This window comes from Entelurus aequoreus, linkage group LG14, assembly GCF_033978785.1.
Source record: "Entelurus aequoreus isolate RoL-2023_Sb linkage group LG14, RoL_Eaeq_v1.1, whole genome shotgun sequence".
Lineage (NCBI taxonomy): Eukaryota > Metazoa > Chordata > Actinopteri > Syngnathiformes > Syngnathidae > Entelurus > Entelurus aequoreus.
In genome coordinates, this window is record NC_084744.1 from 30,046,694 (window position 1) to 30,069,413 (window position 22,720).

General features: G+C 39.5%; 1 protein-coding gene across 2 annotated transcripts in view; it reads left to right on the plus strand.

Annotated features, from left to right (window-relative positions):
- Positions 1 to 1,838: 1,838 nt before the first annotated feature.
- The window catches only part of LOC133664724 (TSC22 domain family protein 2-like), a 99,336-nt gene continuing 78,454 nt past the window's right edge, over positions 1,839 to 22,720 (plus strand). For both annotated transcript variants that reach the window (XM_062069576.1, XM_062069577.1), the window contains exon 1: positions 1,839 to 4,043. In XM_062069576.1, the coding sequence (XP_061925560.1) occupies positions 2,419 to 4,043 (1,625 nt within the window). In that variant the 5' untranslated portion in view covers positions 1,839 to 2,418. The remainder of the gene's footprint in view (positions 4,044 to 22,720) is intronic.

Consider the following 22,720-nt stretch of genomic DNA (forward strand, 5'->3'; position numbering starts at 1 on the left):
ACTATGAAAAGAGCATCATACACGAATACAAATAGACCAGTGGTTCTTAACCTTGTTGGAGGTACCGAACCACCAGTTTCATATGCGCATTCACCGAACCTTCTTTAGTGAAAAATAAAATGTAGTTTTTTTTCAAATTCAAGACAAAGTTATATGTTTTTGGTAACACTTTAGTATGGGGAACATATTCTAAGTAACAAAGACTTAATTTAGAGTTATTTGGTTAGGGACCCCGATTTAAATAAGTTGAAAAACTTATTCGGTGTTACCATTTAGTGGTCAATTGTACGGAATATGTAATGTACTGTGCAATCTACTAATGAAAGTTTCAATCAATCAATCAAAAAAAGGGCCAGGGTTAGAGGGTTAGGGTTATAATAAGGCCATGCTGAATAAGGCATTAATAAATACTTAATAATGACTAGTTAAGAGCCAATATGTAACTAATTTACATGTTAATAAGCAACTAATTAATGGTGAATATGTTCCCCATACTAAAGTGTTACCATATTTTTTTACTGGTTCACGAAATGAACCGTGCATGAACATCACCTTGTTCAAAGAACAAAACCAACACAGTGCATAAACTCACAACAAATTACACACCTGCAAATCAGTCTGCTGTTGCCGTATCTGTAATACGCCGATAGGGAGAAGTTTGTATTTACACGATGAGTCGGGTGTGTCTTGACCTCCGCCGAACCCCTGAGCCCGACTCACTGAACCCCTAGAATTCGATCGAACCCAGGTTAAGAACCACTCCTCTAACCCTAACCCTAACCCTAACCCTAACCAAATAACTCTAAATTAAGTCTTTGTTACTTAGAATATGTTCCCCTAGTGTCCAAAAAACTCTAAATGAAGTCTTGGTTACTTAGAATATGTTCCCCTAGTGTCCAAATAACTCTAAATTAAGTCTTTGTTACTTGGAGTATGTTCCCCTAGTGTCCAAATAACTCTAAATTAAGTCTTTGTTACTTAGAAGATGTTCCCCTAGTGTCCAAATAACTCTAAATTAAGTCTTTGTTACTTAGAATATGTTCCCCTAGTATCCAAAAAACTCTAAATTAAGTCTTTTTTACTTAGAATATGTTCCCGTAGTGTCCAAAAAACTCTAAATTAAGTCTTTGTTACTTAGAATATGTTCCCCTAGTGTCCAAAAAACTGTAAATTAAGTCTTTGTTACTTAGAATATGTTCCCCCAGTGTCCAAAAAACTCTTTGTTACTTAGAATATGTTCCCCTAGTGTCCAAATAACTCTAAATTAAGTCTTTGTTACTTAGAATATGTTCCCTTAGTGTCCAAATAACTCTAAATTAAGTCTTTGTTACTATTAGAATATGTTCCCTTAGTGTCCAAATAACTCTAAATTAAGTCTTTGTTACTATTAGAATATGTTCCCTTAGTGTCCAAATAACTCTAAATTAAGTCTTTGTTACTTAGAATATGTTCTCCGAGTGTCCAAAAAACTCCAAATTAAGTCTTTGTTACTTAGAATATGTTCCCCATACTAAAGTGTTACCAAAAACATATAACTTTGTCTTGAAGTTGAAAAAAACCCCCAAAACATTTCATTGTTCACTAAAGAAGGGTTCGGTGAATGCGCATATGAAACTGGTGGGGTTCGGCACCTCCAACAAGGTTAAGAACCATCGCTTTAGGTTACATTTTAAAAACGAAAGTTTCATTTGACGTCATCGTCACTGTCTTTCCCGAGTGAACGTGAAGGCAGCACCGGGCACGTCGTGCGTCAACATCCTTGCGCACTGCCACAAGTCTACCCGGCATGCAACGCGGCGTCATACAACATAGCCATCTTGTCAAGAGTGACCGAGGCGGGGAGGTAACTGTGGCCGCTCTTTCGCTCTCCTTTTCCCCGCAACCGCTGACACTCGGGAGCGGCTTCTTTCTTTCCCTTCAGCGGGGGGGTTTCGTTTCATGCTGGGCGTCGATAAAAGCTGGTGGACACCCGGGAGTGCTTTCAAGGAGATGTCCCGCATACTTGTTCCGACGTAGGGGGAGTGTGCGGCGGCAGCAGCAGCCAGTTGGCTTGACTTGCTAGCGGAGGACTGCCGGCCGGCCCCGAAGTAGCTCCGGTAGCGGCGCAACGTACTCCGCGACAACGGCGGTTACACAACCGCACAGGCGGGAGACTAGCAGGCCCGCTCCGGACTTTGGAGAGAACTCCGGGTCGCCGTTTGTGTCACTCCGGAGTCGCATTTACCAGCGGCGTGTCGTCAAATCGCACCCGGAGACCCGAGCGACTGCAAAGGGGATGGCGCAGATCCACCTCGTCTACAGTTAACGACGGCGGACTGCAATACACGCAAGTGTGCTGTTTTAGTGCGCGCTAACGTTTATTTTCCCGGCGGAGGATAATAAGCAAGACTCGGGGGGGTGGAGCGCGCGTCTGGCAACATGTCGAAAATGCCGGCCAAGAAGAAGAGCTGCTTTCAGATCACCAGCGTGACTCAGGCCCAGGTGGCTGCCATCGGAGCCGCGGACGACACGGAGAGCCTGGAGGACCCGGACGAGTCCCGCGCGGAGGACGTGGCGTCGGAAATGTACGAGCCGGCGTCCGAAGAAGCCCCGAACAATGCCGGGGAGCCGGAGGCAGCACCGTCGCACATACCTCACTTCGCCGTGCTGTCAGTCAACCCCTTGGGGGAGTTTCGGACCGGCCCGGTTCAAGGCGGTCAGCAGCAGCAGCCGCCAGCAGCAGCGGGGACTGGCGCGGCCGTCACACCCCTCGTCGCTCAGCCGGGGGCAACTCAGCAACAGGCTGCCCCGCCGACCTCCAGTCCCGGGCCCGCCGTGGTGTCAGTCAACGTACCCCAGCCTGCTACAGTGCCCAGTCCAGGTCCCCCGCCTCCTTCCGCGAGTTGCACGTCTCGCTTCCGGGTCATCAAACTTGACCACGGTACCGGGGAACCCTTTCGAAGGGGTCGGTGGATGTGCACGGAGTTTTACGAGAAAGAGTCCGAAGGTAACCGGACTGTGGACGGCAGCAGACATGTCAGTGCAACACTGGAGAGCGCTGCAGACAGAGACAGTGGGCTGGGGCATACCGGTGGCTCTGCGGTTGCCTCGGCGACCCACTCGGCCCAAGCCTCGGGCTCCTCGGCGGATGTTGCTCTGTCATCATCTCGCATGGACTCGTCCGGGCAGCAAAACTTCATCACCCGGCAGCATGCCGGGAGCGGGTCGGGGCCACAGATTGCTCTCTCGCCGGTCCCCGTGCAGCTTCAGACTCAGTCTGTGATGGTGAGTGTGCAGCCCGCCGCTCCTCAGAATGGGTTGCCTCAGTCTGCCATCCACATGCAGAAGTCCCCCATCCTGCCCCAGTCGGCCCAGACGCAAGCTTACCCTCTCCAGCAGCTTTCCATGGGGCACCACCTGACCGCCCAGAACCCGACCGAGTACTATCAACAACAGCCTGGGCTTTCCGCTGGTCAATCACTGTCGGTATCGTCAGGGCCGCAGACGGCGGGACAGGCGACCTCTCCTGCCGCGCCCGCAGCCTCCGGGGGAGTTTCGATACACCAGCTCGGGGACGTTGCTGTGGGTGGATCCATACTTTCTGGACCGACGGCTCCAGGCCAGACCGCTGGAATGGGAACTGTACTTGTTGGAGCATCGACTTTGCAGCAGCAGTCTGTCAGTCAGTACGCTGCCACGGGGCAACCCAAACCCCTTAGCCTCCACCCTGCGTCCTCCGGTGTGCAAAATGTGCCCCCCACTGTGCCTACCGCTGTGCCCAGTGCCTCCAGTGCAGCCATGCCAAAGGTGACGACATCCAGTTTGCCTCCAGGTCAGACCGCTCACAGCAAGACGACGGGAGCATTGGGGGCACCGGGCCTCCTTGCAGCTGGATTTGGACAGGCGGAGGGCGGCGGCGCGAGGAGGTCCGACGGTGTTGTCAAGCCAATGTCATCCGGGAAGGATCTGATGAAGCCCCTCATGCCTGAGAGCCTGCAGCTCGCCGCTCCAACTGTCAACAGCCTGTTTGGAATCCATTTACCCATCGACGGGGATGAGGACAGGTAATACATTGTTACTGCTCCTAAAGTATTGTACTTTGCAAATTACGGGCTGTGGTGAATTATAGTGTCACCCCAATGTGGCAGAAACACCGCTAAAACCATGACTATGCAAATTGTGTGGTTAGTAACGGTTAACAGAGGCTTCTATTATAACGTCGATGCGCCAAAATCTGTTATAGCTTGTCAATGAAGCAGAGACTTCCTGTAGTGTCAGCAAGGCATGCAGGAGGATGTGATAAGAGGAAGGAAACATGCGAGACGTTTCTCATTTGTGCTCAGAGAAATGATGTAGCGCATGTAAGGAAGACAACCCTCACTTCCTCCACATGCAGTACTAAACGAACCTTGTCATCGTGACACTTGAAGTGGGCTGCTCCGCGTATTTGTTAGAAGACTTCAACATTTTATAGTCATTTCTGCACAGCTGAAAATGGATGGCTTACAGTGCAGTTTTCCCCCACAGGACTGCAAGGTATCTGTGGCACTGGTTGCAGTGTGTTGACATCATTGTCTAATTTGAATATTTGACCATGTACTAGAAGCAAAGAAAGAGGACATTTATCCAAGGAGCTAGGTAGGCCTGGGCCGATAACCAATTTTGCTTGACGATATATTGACCTGCAAATGATTGCCGATAAACAATATTATTGTCAACATTATTTAGAAACCAAACTACCCACTGATGAAATGATAATACATAATAATGCAAAAAACTTGTATTTCTCATAGATCAGGGGTGTCCAAACTTTTTCCACTGAGGGCCGCACACGGAAAAATTAAAGCATGCGGGGGCCATTTTGATATTTTTCCTTTTCAAACCATAACAAAATATATGGATTTAGGTTTTTTTTTACCTTTAGGGCTCCCGGGGACCATAAAGGGTCTAAGTCATTAAAATGTAAAAAAACCAAGTCAAATTATTATATATACAGTGTTTCCCACACATTCATTTATTTGTGGCGGCCCGCCACGAAAGAATTACGTCTGCCACAAATTAAAAAAATAAATAAAATTTAAAAAAATAATTAATTTTTTTTTTTTTAAATTTATTATTATTATTTTTTTGTCCTCTCCAGCTTCTCAGGCAAATCATATAGTTGATGTAGATGCCCATATCGGCTGTTCAGATTTACTCTACAAAAGAGAAGTGTAGGATATTTCTCTTGTTGCCTTATTTGTAATTGACTTTATTAAATGTATTTATATTAGAAACACAACATGTGTATATAACAAGGGGTGCAAAGTCTGCAGGCAGTAGGAAACACATGGTTAAGTGTAGGGAGTAAAACTGATGGCAGTCTAAAGTTCAAGATTTTTGGAGCTCTTTGTTCAGTGGATCAGATGTTTGATGAAGCTCTGTGTCTATCTACCACGACTACTGTTTTCTGTTTATTTGTTACTGACTGTGGCAGGACACCTCTGCCTCTGTTTCACTTTATGTTGCTGGTAAATAATATGGTTGTAGTAGTAGGCTAAAGTTAAATTATTTAGTATGCACTAATTAAAGGGGCAGAGCTTTAAGAGACATTTTAGCTTTTATATTTTATAAGATATATTTTTTTGTAAGAACCACAATTAATAAATATATTTCAGTGAATAACTTATTGTTCAAATCTGTATATAAATATGTACATAAAGTGTTGTAATTATATTGTAAAATGGATGGATGGATGGACGTTTAAAACAAAACTTATTATTAATTAGTAAGTATACATTTTTTGAGTCTTGTTAGAGAAAATCAAATCATTGTAGTAAATTATGCAAATTACTCGATGATGTCATGGTGACCACGCCCATAACTACGCCCATAGCCACGCCCTCACCGCCACAGGTATCTTGGCAGTTTATGGGAAACACTGTGTATATATATATATATATATATATATATATATATATATATATATATATATATATTTAACTCTTACAGTAAATCTCTACAATATATCAACTTCAGGTTGAAATAAAGTTAAAAAAAAACAAAAAGGTTTTATGCCTTTTCTGTCAAAGACAATTTAAAAAATAAAAATAAAACTGAAATATGCAGTATTTCCCCCACTGCCCAAAACATTCAAAAAGCAATGTTTGATGTGAAGTAATTAGAGCCTTAAAAAGATCAATAACGCAGGACACCATTCATTATTATTTTTGAGTAATCACAGTGAAAAGACAAAAAATATCCCAATAAATATATTTGGGACCCAAAAGGTGCCCCACTCATAAAGTGATACATTTTTATTAGGTTTTTCTTTTACTTTCAACACTTAAGTTACGAGATGAACTTCAGATATATCGGTCGATTTTACGTTTGAACTATTATTGTGTTTGTTTTATGCTCTTTTGGCAAAGAAAACATTGATGTTTTTGTATGGCAACCACACAATATTTTCCACATAAAACATTTCAAAGTTAAATATTTGAAATAATTGGAGCCTTGAATAGGTCAATAATTCATTATAACATTGAGTTATTTTTTTCTTTTTTTTTGAGAAATGGCAAAAAAAGAAAAATAAAGAAAAACAACAGCCTGCATGGCAGCTTTGTGTCAACATTGCCACTTTTTCTAGTCAGATTTCACCTCATTACACTTTTTTAAAAATATTTTTTTAAATTTTTGCAATAGCATTTCCAGAACGTGTGGTGGGCCGGTAAACTATTAGCCGCGGGCCGCAAATGGCCCCTGGGCTGCACTTTGGACACCCCTGCCATAGATTTTGACATTGTAATTGGAATGTAAACTTTTTAAATATCCAAGTTAAATAAGAAAAAGAATAACATTTACTGTAGTCTGTTAGCAAAATGTTGTACTTGAATAAAGATCACAAACAAAAGCAATAAAATAGGTTTTGTCCCGGTTAAAGAGGGGGTGGGGAACCTTGAATATACACAACCAACACAAATAGTTATATCGCGGTATTGTTGAATGTGCTCAGAAATGACTTAAACCCACACTAAAATATTTTAACCAAGTTGAATTTTCTTTTTTTAATAGCTAAAATAAATAGACACACAATATACTTCCTTGGCAGAGGAAAAATGCAATATTGTTCTGGCTTCATGACAGCCATATTATTTTTATTTGCGTTTTTAAAGGCCTACTGAAATGACATTTTTTAATTTAAACGGGGATAGCAGATCCATTCTGTGTGTCATACTTGATCATTTCGCGATATTGCCATATTTTTGCTGAAAGGATTTAGTAGAGAACATCGACAATTAAAGTTCGCAACTTTTGGTCGCTGATAAAAAAAAGCCTTGCCTGTATCGGAAGTAGCATGACGTCACAGGTTGAAAGGCTCCTCACATTTCCCCATTGTTTACACCAGCAGCGAGAGCGATTCGGACCGAGAAAGCGATGATTACCCCATTAATTTGAGCCAGGATGAAAGATTTGTGGATGAGGAAAGTGAGAGTGAAGGACTAGAGTGCAGTGCAGGACGCATCTTTTTTCGCTCTGACCGTAACTAAGGTACAAGCTGGCTCATTGGATTCCACACTCTCTCCTTTTTCTATTGTGGATCACGGATTTGTATTTTAAACCACCTCGGATACTATATCCTCTTGAAATTGAGAGTCGAGAACGCGAAATGGACATTCACAGTGACTTTTATCTCCACGACAATACATCGGCGAAGCACTTTAGCTACGGAGCTAACGTGATAGCATCGGGCTTAACTGCAGATAGAAACAAAAGAAATAAACCCCTGACTGGAAGGATAGACAGAAAATCAACAATACTATTAAACCATGGACCTGTAAATACACAGTTAATGCTTTCCAGCCTGGCGAAGCTTAACAATGCTGTTGCTAACGACGCCATTGAAGCTAACTTAGCAACGGGACCTCACAGAGCTATGCTAAAAACATTAGCTATCCACCTACGGCAGCCAGCCCTCATCTGCTCATCAACACCCGTGATCACCTGCGTTCCAGCGATCGACGGAGCGACGAAGGACTTCACCCGATCATAGATGCGGCTAGCGTCGGATAGCGCGTCTGCGATCCAAGTCAAAGTCCTCCTGGTTGTGTTGCTGCAGCCAGCCGCTAATACACCGATCCCACCTACAGCTTTCTTCTTTGCTGTCTTCATTGTTCATTAAACAAATTGCAAAAGATTCACCAACACAGATGTCCAGAATACTGTGGAATTTTGCGATGAAAACCGAGCTTTTTGTATTGGATACAATGTGTCCGAATACTTCCGTTTCAACCATTGACGTCACGCGCATACGTCATCATACATAGACGTTTTCAACTGGAAGTTTAGCGGGAAATTTAAAATTGCACTTTATAAGTTAACCCGGCCGTATTGGCATGTGTTGCAATGTTAAGATTTCATCATTGATATATAAACTATCAGACTGCGTGGTCGGTAGTAGTGGCTTTCAGTAGGCCTTAAAGTTTTATTTTGGTCACTTTCTGATCAGCTCTCATGAAGTTCCCCTTAAGTAAATGATTTCCCAACACTGGCTGAAATAATAGCTGATAAGCGTCGTGCTGTTGACATAATAAGTCTGTGACACTGATTATTTCTACCCATTACATTACATTACATCATAGGCAAACCTTATTTATTGAAGTTTAAAGTAGAATAATACCCCAATCGAGTTCATGCGCTTCACTTTTACTTGAGGGTAGAAAAGCCCGATCCTACCAAGTGGAGCAACTGGTAGCAATCAGAAGAACATAATGTTTTGTGGTTGGAAATGAGGTCTTACAATTCCTAGGTGATGTGGCCTAAAAATAAAATCTCTTTTTCATAAAAAAATACGATTCACATATTTTTTTAAAGATACAAATGACAAAGATAATTCAAAACAAGGACCGGTAGTAGTTTGAAGTGACACTGCATATGCTGTCTCTTATTCTAAGCAAAATATATATACATTTTTTAATCTTTTTACATTTTTTTAGAACAGATATGAATTGGACTTTGTAGAAAATAATGTTAAAAAAAATAAACCGATCAAACAGATTAATTTTAGCTGCTGAAGCTGGGCCTGGGACAATAACAAATGTTGCTCGACGACATATTGACCTACAAATTATTGCCGATAAACGATATTATTGTCATTATTTTTATGAGACCAAATTAACCATTGTTGTAATGTTAATACATAATAATAATGCGTGTATATCCTTTCAAATGCAATAAACCTGTATTTCTCGTATGTTAAAATTGAATGTAAACTTTTCAATCTCCAGGTTGAATAAAACAAACAAATAATAACAATAAAATATACTTTTGTCTGTTAGCAATATTTGCACTTGAATAAAAATCACAACGAAAAGCATTAAAATAGGGCAGGGGTGTCCAAACTTTTTCCACTGAGGGCCGTTTTGATATTTTTCATTTTCAAACCTTAACACAATATATGGAATTTTTTTTTTTTAACCTTTAGGGGTCCCGGGGACCATAAAGGGTCTCAGTCATTAAAATGTAAAAAATAAGTCAAATTATTATTATTTTTTATTTATTTATTTAGTTGATATAAAGTAAAAAAAAAAAAAAAGGTTTTATGCCTTTTTTTGTCAAAGACAACTTTGTTTTTTATAGTAAAACTGAAATATGCAGTATTTAGTAAATAGAGCCCTAAAAGATCAATAATGCAGGACACCATTGATTTTAATTCTTTAATATTTTTGAGTAATCACAGTGAAATGTTAAATCAAATCCTACTAAATATATTTGGGATCCAAAAGGTCCCCTACTCACAAAGTGATACATTTTTAATAGTTTTTTTTTTTACTTTTAACACTTAAATTATGAGATCAACTTCAGATATATCTGTCCATTTTATGTTTGAACTATTATTTTGTTTGTATTATGCTCTTTTGTCAAATAAAACTTTGATGTTTTTTTATGGCAACCACACAATAAATGCAATATTTTTTCCACATAAAACATTTTAAAGTGATATTTTTTAAGTAATAATTCATTATAACATAGATTTTTAGTCTTTTTTTTAATTTATTTTAGCAATGGCAAAAAAAGAAAAAAAAACAGCATGCATGGCAGTTTTGTGTCAAAATTGCAACTTTTTCTTGTTAGATTTCACCTCATTCCACTTTTTTAAAATGTTTTTTAAAAATTTTTGCAATATTATCAATTTTGCAATTTTTGCAGAATGTGTGGCGGGCCGGTAAACAATTAGCTGCGGGCCGCAAATGGCCCCCGGGCCGCACTTTGGACATCCCTGAAATAGGGTAAGCAGTGGGTGGGGGAACCCCAAATATACACAACCAAAACAATAAATACAATGGCTACGTAAAGTATTGACAAACAAAGTTGCAAGTCAATATTGAACTTGTAGGCAGAGGTAGAGTTGTACATTACTTAACGGACAATCAAATTAGTACCTTTTTTAAACAAAAGTGCATTGTAACAATATAACTACAACAGTATAAGCAGATGTATTAACAAGACATAGGCAAAAAAAAAAGCTGATGTCTGTCAAACGTTTGCAGCACTTTTAAAAATGCTAGTTTTATAACAGAATTAAATGTCAGCTTGTCTTTGGCGATGTATTTAATCACACTTTCTATGAGCGCACATTATTTTGCACAGTTTTTTTCTACTGGCCTGGCTTGTTCACCAAACGCGAAGTGAGTGCGAACTGTCGGGTGGTTGTGTTTCAAATAGGCGTGTAGGTTTGTCGTATTCACGCACATTCGGCAAACTGACTCCTCGGTGTTGATAGACTCAGGGTTTCCCACACATTCATTTATTTGTGGCGGCCCGCCACGAAAGAATTACGTCCGCCACAAATACATTTAAAAAAAAAAAAATTTTTAATTAAAAAAATAAAAAAAAATTTTTTTTTTTTTTTTTTCCTCTCCAGCTTCTCAGGCAAATCATATAGTTGATGTAGATGCCCATATCGGCTGTTCAGATTTACTTTACAAAAGAGAAGTGTAGGATACTTCTCTTGTTGCCTTATTTGTATTTGACTTTATTAAATGTATTTATATTAGAAACACAACATGTGTATATAACAAAGGGTGCAAAGTCTGCAGGCAGTAGGAAACACATGGTTAAGTGTAGGGAGTAAAACTGATGGCAGTCTAAAGTTCAAGATTTTTGGAGCTCTTTGTTCAGTGGATCAGATGTTTGATGAAGCTCTGTGTCTATCTACCACCACTACTGTTTTCTGTTTATTTGTTACTGACTGTGGCAGGACACCTCTGCCTGTGTTTCACTTTATGTTGCTGGTAAATAATATGGTTGTAGTAGTAGGCTAAAGTTAAATTATTTAGTATGCACTAATTAAAGGGGCAGAGCTTTGAGACATTTTAGCTTTTATATTTTATAAGATATATTTTTTGTAAGAACCACAATTAATAAATATATTTCAGTGAATAACTTTGTTCAAATCTGTATATAAATATGTACATAAAGTGTTGTAATTATATTGTAAAATGGATGGATGGATGGATGGATGGACGTTTAAAACAAAACTGTTATTATTAATTAGTAAGTATACATTTTTTTAGCCTCTTTAGAGAAAATCATATTGTAGTAAATTATGCAAATTACTCGATGATGTCATGGTGACCACGCCCATAGCCACGCCCCCACCGCCACGGGTATCTTGGCAGTTTATGGGAAACACTGTATTATACATGATACCTTGTGCAAATGACTACACCACAGTAAGCTGATTTTTAGTGGGAGTTTGTTGTTGTTTGTTACGGTCTTGTTCGCCTCATAAAGAGTTGCATTTCCCGCACTCGGCTTATCTCTTCGATATCGGATGATGGAATACATTTGTTGTACCGTATTTTTTGGACTATAAGTCGCAGTTTTTTGCATAGTTTGGCCGGGGGTGCGACTTATACTCAGGAGCGACTTATGTGTGAAATTATTAACACATTACCGTAAAATATCAAATGATATTATTTAGCTCATTCACGTAAGAGACTAGACCAGGGGTGTCCAAAGTGCGGCCCGTGGGCCATTTGCGGCCCGCAGCTAATTGTTTACCGGCCCGCCACACATTCTGGAAATACTATTGTAAAAATGAAAAAGAACATTAAAAAAAGGGGAATGAGGTGAAATCTAACGAGAAAAAGTTGCAATGTTGACACAAAAGCTGCCATGCAGGCTGTTTTTTTTGTCTTTTGTCTTTCTTCATTTTTCTTTTTTTGCCATTGCTCAAAAAAAAAAAAAAATAATGAAAAAAAATCCATGTTATAATGAATTATTTTCAGTGCTCCAATTACTTCAAATATTTCACTTTAAAATGTTTTATGTGGTAAATATTGCATATATTGTGTAGTAGCCATATAAAAACATCAAAGTTTTATTTGACAAAAGCGCATAAAACAAACAAAATAATAGTTCCAGCATAAAATCGACAGATATATCTGAAGTTGAACTCGTAACTGTTGAAAGTAAAAGAAAAACCTAATAAAAATGTATCACTTTATGAGTGGGGCACCTTTTGGATCCCAAATATATTTAGTGATTTTTTATTTATCTTTTCACTGTGATTACTCAAAAATATGAAATAATTAAAATAAATAATGTCCTGCATTATTGATCTTTTAGGGCTCTAATTACTAAATACTGCATATTTCAGTTTTACTATAAAAAAAACTAAGTTGTTTTTGACAGAAAAGCCATAAAACATTTTTTTTTTATTTGTATTACTTTATATTAACTTGAAGTTGATATAGAGATTTACTGTAAGTGTTGAATAATTCAAAAAAAATAATAATCTGACTTATTTTTAACATTTTAATGACTGAGACCCTTTATGGTCCCCGGGACCCCTAAAGGTAAAATAAATAAAAAATGCATATATTTTGTTATGGTTTGAAAATGAAAAATATCAAAATGGCTCCCACATGCTTTAATTTTTCCGTGTGCGGCCCTCAATGGAAAAAGTTTGGACACCCCTGGACTAGACATATAAGATTTCATGGGATTTAGCGATTAGGAGTGACAGATTGTTTGGTAAACGTATAGCATGTTCTATATGTTATAGTTATTTGAATGACTCTTACCATAATATGTTACGTTAACATACCAGGCACGTTCTCAGTTGGTTATTTATGCCTCATATAACGTACACTTATTCAGCCTGTTGTTCACTATTCTTTATTTATTTGAAATTGCCTTTCAAATGTCTATTCTTGGTGTTGGCTTTTATCAAATACATTTCCCCCAAAAATGCGACTTATCCTCCAGTGCGACTTATATATGTTTTTTTCCTTCTTTATTATGCATTTTCGGCCGGTGCGACTTATACTCCAGAGCGACTTATACTCCAGAGCGACTTATACTCCGAAAAATACGGTACTCTGTCTTTTTTAACAAATTTTGCAGCATACAGTCACATCTGTTGCTGCAAATCTAAGCCACTGACGACACTATTCTTTGGAACAAATGTCTCGCTCTTGTTTGCGTTAGCATTAGCTAGGGATGATACTCAAAACCGATTTTCCCGGTTGTTCGATAAGAAAAGAACCGAGTCCTCAGACTCGAATCCCTTTTTGAGAACCGGTACCCGTTATCGAGACCACTACAGTAAAGAAAAAGAGTTGGTTCTTTATTCAAATCCCTGGGAAAGAATCCCGTCTCGACCAGAAATGCTCCGTGTGACATCACAAGAAATGACGTCATGTATCTCAGTCATTAGGCGCAGATAGGGAAAGCAGGAAAAACAATGGACCGGAAAAAGCGCTCCAAGGTGTAATAAAGTTCAAAACAAAAGGTATAATCCAATGAATAACTTTACCGAGATATTTGAGCAGGGTACAAACACATGACGAACACTTTTACGACCAACCGGAAACATAGCAACCAGGCTAGCAACGCACCTCCTTTACGGCAGCTGTCGCAACGTTCTTAAAGCAACCGCAGCACATACATATATATACAACATATCTCCCTTTTTTAACTTTTGTTTTTATTTCCTTGTAAACAAAACAAAATCACACTGTATATGTGTTGTCTGTCTAATTATAAATAATGCAGACGAGGCGTGTTGGCTGCAGTGTTTCCCATAAACTGCCAATATATCTGTGGTGGTGGGGTCGTGGCTATGGGCGTGGCCATGGGCGTGGTCACCATGACATCATCGAGTAATTTACATAATTTACTACAATGATATGATTTTCTCTAAAAAGGCTCAAAAAATGTATACTTACTAATTAATAATAACAGTTTTGTTTTAAACGTCCATCCATCCATCCATTTTACAATATAATTACAACACTTTATGTACATATTTATATACAGATTTGAACAATGTTATTCACTAAAATATATTTATTAATTGTGGTTCTTACAAAAAATATATCTTATAAAATATAAAAGCTAAAATGTCTCTTAAAGCTCTGCCCCTTTAATTAGTGCATACTAAATAATTTAACTTTAGCCTACTACTACAACCATATTATTTACCAGCAACATAAAGTGAAACAGAGGCAGAGGTGTCCTGCCACAGTCAGTAACAAATAAACAGAAAACAGTAGTGGTCAAATACAAATAAAGCAACAAGAGAAGTATCCTACACTTCTCTTTTGTAAAGTAAATCTGAACAGCCTATATGGGCATCTACATCAACTATATGATTTTCCTGAGAAGCTGGACAGGACAAAAAAAAAATAAAAAAAAAAAATAAAATTTTTTTTTTTTTTAAATTTGTGGCGGACGTAATTCTTTCGTGGCGGGCCGCCACAAATAAATGAATGTGTGGGAAACACTGGGCTGAGTTCTTGACGTTTACTTTCACAGCGTGCTCATAACCTCATTCTTAGCTGCCGGGTGGCGACATGCGACAACACTTTTCGGGGCTACCGCGCATGCTCGTCACTCCCGTTGCATGCTGGGTAGTGTAGTTGTCATATTCCCTAGCTCAGGGGTCGGCAACCCAAAATGTTGAAAGAGCCATATTGGACCAAAAATACAAAAACAAATCTGTCTGGAGCCGCAAAAAATTAAAAGCCATATTACATGTGCCATGAGATATAAATTGAATTAAGAGGACTTAAAGGAAACTAAATGATCTCAAATATAGCTACAAATGAGGCATAATGATGCAATATGTACATATCGCTAGCCTAAATAGCATGTTAGCATCGATTAGCTTGCAGTCATGCAGTGACCAAATATGTCTGATTAGCACTCCACACAAGTCAATAACATCAACAAAACTCACCTTTGTGTGAGTTGCACAACGTTAAAAGTGTGGTGGACAAAATGAGACAGAAAAAGAAGTGGCATAAAACACGTCCTAGAAAGTCGGAGAAAGTTATACATGTAAATAAACTATACGGTGAGTTCAAGGACCGCCAAAATTAGTAGGACAAAACGGCGCTTGCCAAATACTCGAATCAGTGAAGCATGTTTAATATAAGCAGTGTGATTTATAAAAATTAGGGAGGTTTGTGTCATGTTTGTCCTCCTACAGAAACCATACTAAACAAAAAAATAGATTTTTTTCCCCTCATCCTTTTCCATTCTTCATACATTTTTGAAAAATCTCCAGAGAGCCACTAGGGCGGCGCTAAAGAGCCGCGGGTTGCCGACCCCCGCCCTAGCTCATAACATCACATCTTTCCCCCTATAAAGAAATAATGTTAACTCAATAAAGTGTATTTCTTTTTTTAGCTTTAACTTTTCATTTTTTAGCATTGTAACCACATTTGCAAACAACTTTTCCCTTCATAGAATTTTCTTTCAATAAAGAAATAAAGTGCAAAAATGTCAAAGGATCATAACAAACAGTTATGTTCCTGTAGCAGCAGAAGTGCACTTTTTGGAGAGCTGTATTATTTTCAGTTTTGTGCCCAAGGGACTGATTTTATTTAAGACTATATTATTTATACACCTATAGTGATCACAGAGACAGGTTGTTTTTGTGTTACTGTATATATTTGTTTTTCTGAAAAATCCCACTTAATATACTTTGGGTAACAACAGTCAATATTTATTTATTTTATTTTATTTTTTTAGGGGGGTAACAGTCAATATTTATTTATTTATTAGATTTTATTTTTTTCTTATATAATAAAAGTGAGCTTTTGTTAAACCAAATATTGTGTTTTTTTTCCATATACAACAACCTATCTGGACTCGATAAGAGAATCGATAAGGAATCGGTTCGATAAGAGGATTCGATAATAGGATTCGATAATAGGATTCGATAATAGGCTCGAACTTGATAATTTGTTATCAAACATCATCCCCAGCATTAGCCATGTTTTGCTAGGCGTTTGACTCTCCACTAAGGAAGTAAAGGGAAAGTTGAAAGTTACGGAAGCTCTTTGGGGGAAAAAAAATCTGGAGTGAAAGGAGAAAAACATTGGTTTTGTATTTTTAAAACTCTGCAAAAAAACCTGAAATTTATCGACACAATCGATTTATCGCCCAGACCTAGGTCTTACAGACACCATTCACATGTTGGCGTCATCACACCAATTATCTTCTTCAGTCTTTTAGTGTGTCTTATGGACTTTTGACTCCTTGTTGGCCTTATTTGTATCAATGTCACAATTTCCTTTTCATGTGAAATGAACGCATTAATCGAAGCACTGTGCCGTGAAAACACATTACTGATACCAAAAGCCAACCAACACAAAAGAGGATCGCAAAACTAGTGAATGTTTCTTTTCCAAGTGCATACATGGTTCTCATGAGAAGACCTCGCTCCCTGACAGATAAGAGAAGGGGTCTCTTACCTCAGCAAAGCCCTATCGGACGTGGAGCAGAACCCTTTCCACTGTGCCACTATTCTGCTGATAAGAGCTCTGTCAGTGGGGTGTGCCGACCTATACTCTGCTTGTCACGTACGTTTTTTGTACATTCTCTATAAGCCACGTTTAAAATGGTGAAGAGTACACTTCATTGGTAGTCCAGTGTTTCCCATAAACTGCCAAGATACCTGTGGCGATGGGGGCGTGGCTATGGGCGTGGTCACCATGACATCATAGAGTAATTTGCATAATTTACTACAATTATATGATTTTCTCTAAAAAGGCTCAAAAAATGTATACTTACTAATTAATAATAACAGTTTTGTTTTAAACGTCCATCCATCCATCCATTTTACAATATAATTACAACACTTTATGTACATATTTATATACAGATTTGAACAATAAGTTATTCACTGAAATATGTTTATTAATTGTGGTTCTTACAAAAAATATATCTTATAAAATATAAAAGCTAAAATGTCTCTTAAAGCTCTGCCCCTTTAATTAGTGCATACTAAATAATTTAACTTTAGCCTACTACTACAACCATATTATTTACCAGCAACATAAAGTGAAACAGAGGCAGAGGTGTCCTGCCACAGTCAGTAACAAATAAACAGAAAACAGTAGTGGTCAAATACAAATAAGGCAACAAGAGAAGTATCCTACACTGCTCTTTTGTAAAGTAAATCTGAACAGCCTATATGGGCATCTACATCAACTCTATGATTTGCCTGAGAAGCTGGACAGGACAAAAAAAAAAATAAAATAAAATAAAAATTAAAAAAATCTATTTGTGGCGGACGTAATTCTTTCGTGGCGGGCTGCCACAAATAAATGAATGTGTGGGAAACACTGTAGTCATACACACTACCTCCCTAGTCCGGTTTAGAACGCTGTGGTATCACTGCAGAACGGGCTTTGTACTTGCAACACACAGCTTGATTGATGAGACACTTGACAGTTGTTGATGATCAGATGAGGCGTTGAATGATGTTCATTTCCCGTATAGCAACTGTGTTGAACTCCAAATGTGGAGGAAGCAACAGAATGAAACTTGTTTTGCACCACTTGAGTCGGCATTTTAGCTATGCTTCACCCCCAACCCACACCACATACGCATCTTGCTCAATTTCCACATTTCCTCTTCACTATTTATTTTTTTCCCCCCCAAAATACAAACCACACTCACTATTTGTGACCCTTCTACCTACCGACTTGACATATGAATATGTTTTGAATAGCACGACTATTGACTTTATTGTTAACAAAGTTGAAGTAGCCCATTCGAGAAACCTTCTTTTTTCATTGTCTCTGCAATCATTCAGACTAAACAGTAAAGATACTGTACGCATCGGGCACAAGATGCTGCACGCATACTTGCAATGTGATTCACGAGGCTTTAATGTTTCCCAGATGCTTTTAAGCAACCCAAGGTGAAAAAATTACAATGCAGGTTTTGCCTCAGATTTTGCGGAATAAATTGCATAAATGTTATTGTATGGGTTGTTTTGCTCATATTATAACATCATTTTAAGTAAAACAAGGTAATGTAACATTTATAGTTGTGTGTGTGTGTGTGTGTGCAAATATAAATTTAGGGTGTGTTTTTTTAGAAAGGTCTGTGGTTGGCCGTGTGTAGTCTGGGGTCGTAAAGTTGTATAATGACGTCCACTTGGCATTTATTCCACACCAACACTCATTGAATTATTTGTTTGCCTCTGTTAATGAGGTAACGAGTACATTTATGTGTCTGTGAGTTTGTTAAACAACAAAAAGTGCTTTTTCATGAAACTTGATGGAATAGTGAGTGGAGAAACAGTTACATTTTTAAAGGCCTACTGAAAGCCACTACTACCGACCACGCAGTCTGATAGTTTATATATCAATGATGAAATCTTAACATTGCAACACATGCCAATACGGTCGGGTTAACTTATAAAGTGCAATTTTAAATTTCCCGCTAAACTTCCGGTTGAAAACGTCTATGTATGATGACGTATGCGCGTGACGTCAATGGTTGAAACGGAAGTATTCGGACACCATTGGATCCAATACAAAAAGCTCTGTTTTCATCTCAAAATTCCACAGTATTCTGGACATCTGTGTTGGTGAATCTTTTGCAATTTGTTTAATGAACAATGGAGACAGCAAAGAAGAAAGCTGTAGGTGCGATCGGTGTATTAGCGGCAGACTACAGCAACACAACCAGGAGGACTTTGAGGTGGATAGCAGACGCGCTACCGTGAGTACAGCTTTGGCTTTCAAAAATTTTTGATCGCTTGCCCGTACGTGCGTGTCGCTATGTACATGTCACGTACATAACTTTGGGGAAATATGTTTCTTGCCGACTCTGATGGCGGCCGGGGTGTCGTCGAAAGCTACAACGCCTGCCGCCGCTGCCGTCCCGTAGCTAAGTTAGCTTCAATGGCGTTGTTAGCAACAGCATTGTTAAACTTCGCCAAGCTGGAAATTATTAACCGTGTATTTACATGTCCATGGTTTAATAGTATTGTTGATTTTCTGTCTATCCTTCCAGTCAGGGGTTTATTTATTTTGTTTCTATCTGCATTTGAGCCCGATGCTATCACGTTAGCTCAGTAGCTAAAGAGCTTCGCCGATGTATTGTCGTGGAGATAAAAGTCACTGTGAATGTCCGTTTCGCGTTCTCGACTCTCATTTTCAAGAGGATATTAAGATTAAAGTACCAATGATTGTCACACACACACTAGATGTGGTGAAATTTGTCCTCTGCATTTGACCCATCCCCCGGGGAGCAGTGGGCAGCAGCGGCGCCGCGCCCGGGAATAGTATCCGAGGTGGTTTAAAATACAAATCCATGATCCACAATAGAAAAAGGAGAGAGTGTGGAATCCAATGAGCCCTTGTACCTAAGTTACGGTCAGAGCGAAAAAAGATACGTCCTGCACTGCAATGTAGTCCTTCACTCTCACTTTCCTCATCCACGAATCTTTCATCCTCGCTCAAATTAATGGGGTAATCGTCGCTTTCTCGGTCCGAATCTCTCTCGCTGCTGGTGTAAACAATGGGGAAATGCGAGGAGCCTTTCAACCTGTGACGTCACGCTACTTCCGGTACAGGCAAGGGTTTTTTTTTTATCAGCGACCAAAAGTTGCAAACTTTATCGTCGATGTTCTCTACTAAATCCTTTCAGCAAAAATATGGCAATATCGCGAAATGATCAAGTATGACACATAGAATGGATCTGCTATCCCCGTTTAAATAAAAAAAATTCATTTCAGTAGGCCTTTAAGCATGTTAGCATATTAGCTAATGCTAATGATGCTCGCTTAAGTTACATTATGATAGCACGTACGGGACGGCGTGGCGCGGTTGGGAGAGTGGCTATGCCAGCAACCTGAGGGTTCCTGGTTCAATCCCCACCTTCTACCATCCTAGTCACGTCCGTTGTGTCCTTGAGCAAGGGGTCCTGGTTAGCGCCTTGCATGGCAGCTCCCGCCATCAGTGTGTGAATGTGTGTGTGAATGGGTGAATGTGGAAATAGTGTCAAAGTGCTTTGAGTACCTACCTTAAAGGTAGTAAAGCGCTATACAAGTATAACCCATATATATACACATACAGTCGTGGTCAAAAGTGTACATACACTTGTAAAGAACATAATGTCATGGCTGTCTTGAGTTTCCAATCATTTCTACAACTCTTATTTTTTTGTGATAGAGTGATTGGAGCCCATACTTGTTGGTCACCAAAAACATTCATGAAGTTTGGTTCTTTTATGAATTTATTATGGGTCTACTGAAAATGTGACCAAATGTGTTGGGTCAAAAGTATACATACAGCAATGTTAATATTTGCTTACATGTCCCTTGGCAAGTTTCACTGCAATAAGGTGCTTTTGGTAGCCATCCACAAGATTCTGGTTGAATTTTTGACCACTCCTCTTGACAAAATTGGTGCAGTTCAGCTAACTTTGTTGGTTTTCTGACATGGACTTGTTTCTTCAGCATTGTCCACATGTTCTCAATGGTGTTTAAGTTTATAAAACCTTAATTCTAGCCTGATTTAGCCATTCCTTTGCCACTTTTGACATGTGTTTGGGGTCATTGTCCGGTTCAAACACCCAACTGCACCCAAGACCCAACCTTAACGGCTAGAGGATGGAACGACACTTCTACTTCCGGTTGAAAGCACTAGATAGAAGGACACTGCAGCACCTGCAGTGAGCGAACTCGTCCAAAAAATGGCACCATAGCACCTTTTTCAGTGTATTTGCCATCAATTAGCCGCGCCGTTCTACAAACCCCGTTTCCATATGAGTTGGGAAATGGTGTTAGATGTAAATATAATAATAATAATAATAATAATGGATTAGATTTATATTGCGCTTTTTCTATTGTTAGATACTCAAAGCGCTCACAGAGAAGTGGGAACCCATCATTCATTCACACCTGGTGGTGGTAAGCTACATTTGTAGCCACAGCTGCCCTGGGGTAGACTGACGGAAGCGAGGCTGCCAGTTTGCGCTTACGGCCCCTCCGACCACCACCTACCATTCATTCATCATTCATTTCACCGGTGTGAGCGGCACCGGGGGCAAAGGGTGAAGTGTCCTGCCCAAGGACACAACGGCAGCAATTTTTTTTTGGATGGTAACCGGCGGGGAGCGAACCTGCAACCCTCAGGTTTCTTGCACGGTTGCTCTACCCACTACGCCACGGAATACAATGATTTGCAAATCATTTTCAACCCATATTCAGTTGAATGCACTACAAAGACAACATATTTGATGTTCAAACTCATAAACTTTATTTTTTTTTTGCAAATAATAATTAACTTAGAATTTCATGGCTGCAACACGTGCCAAAGTAGTTGGGAAAGGGCATGTTCACCACTGTGTTACATGGCCTTTCCTTTTAACAACACTCAGTAAACGTTTGGGAACTGAGGAGACACATTTTTGAAGCTTCTCAGGTGGAATTCTTTCCCATTCTTGCTTGATGTACAGCTTAAGTTGTTCAACAGTCCGGGGGTCTCCGTTGTGCTATTTTAGGCTTCATAATGCGCCACACATTTTCAATGGGAGACAGGTCTGGACTACAGGCAGGCCAGTCTAGTACCCGCACTCTTTTACTATGAAGCCACGTTGATGTAACACGTGGCTTGGCATTGTCTTGCTGAAATAAGCAGGGGCGTCCATGGTAACGTTGCTTGGATGGCAACATATGTTGCTCCAAAACCTGTATGTACCTTTCAGCATTAATGGCGACTTCACAGATGTGTAAGTTACCCATGTCTTGGGCACTAATACACCCCCATACCATCACAGACGTTGGCTTTTCAACTTTGCGCCTATAACAATCCGGATGGTTGTTTTCCTCTTTGGTCCGAAGGACACGACGTCCACAGTTTCCAAAAACAATTTGAAATGTGGCCTCGTCAAATCACAGAACACTTTTCCACTTTGTATCAGTCCATCTTAGATGAGCTCAGGCCCAGCCAAACCAACGGCGTTTCTGGGTGTTGTTGATAAACGGTTTTCGCCTTGCATAGGAGAGTTTTAACTTGCACTTACAGATGTAGCGACCAACTGTAGTTACTGACGGTGGGTTTCTGAAGTGTTCCTGAGCCCATGTGGTGATATCCTTTACACACTGATGTCGCTTGTTGATGCAGTACAGCCTGAAGGATGGAAGGTCACGGGCTTAGCTGCTTACGTGCAGTGATTTCTCCAGATTCTCTGAACCCTTTGATATTACGGAGCGTAGATGGTGAAATCCCTAAATTCCTTGCAATAGCTGGTTGAGAAAGGTTTTTCTTAAACTGTTCAACAATTTGCTCAGGCATTTGTTGACAAAGTGGTGACCCTCGCCCCATCCTTGTTTGTGAATGACTGAGCATTTCATGGAATCTACTTTTATACCCAATCATGGCACCCACCTGTTCCAAATTTGCCTGTTCACCTGTGGGATGTTCCAAATAAGTGTTTGATG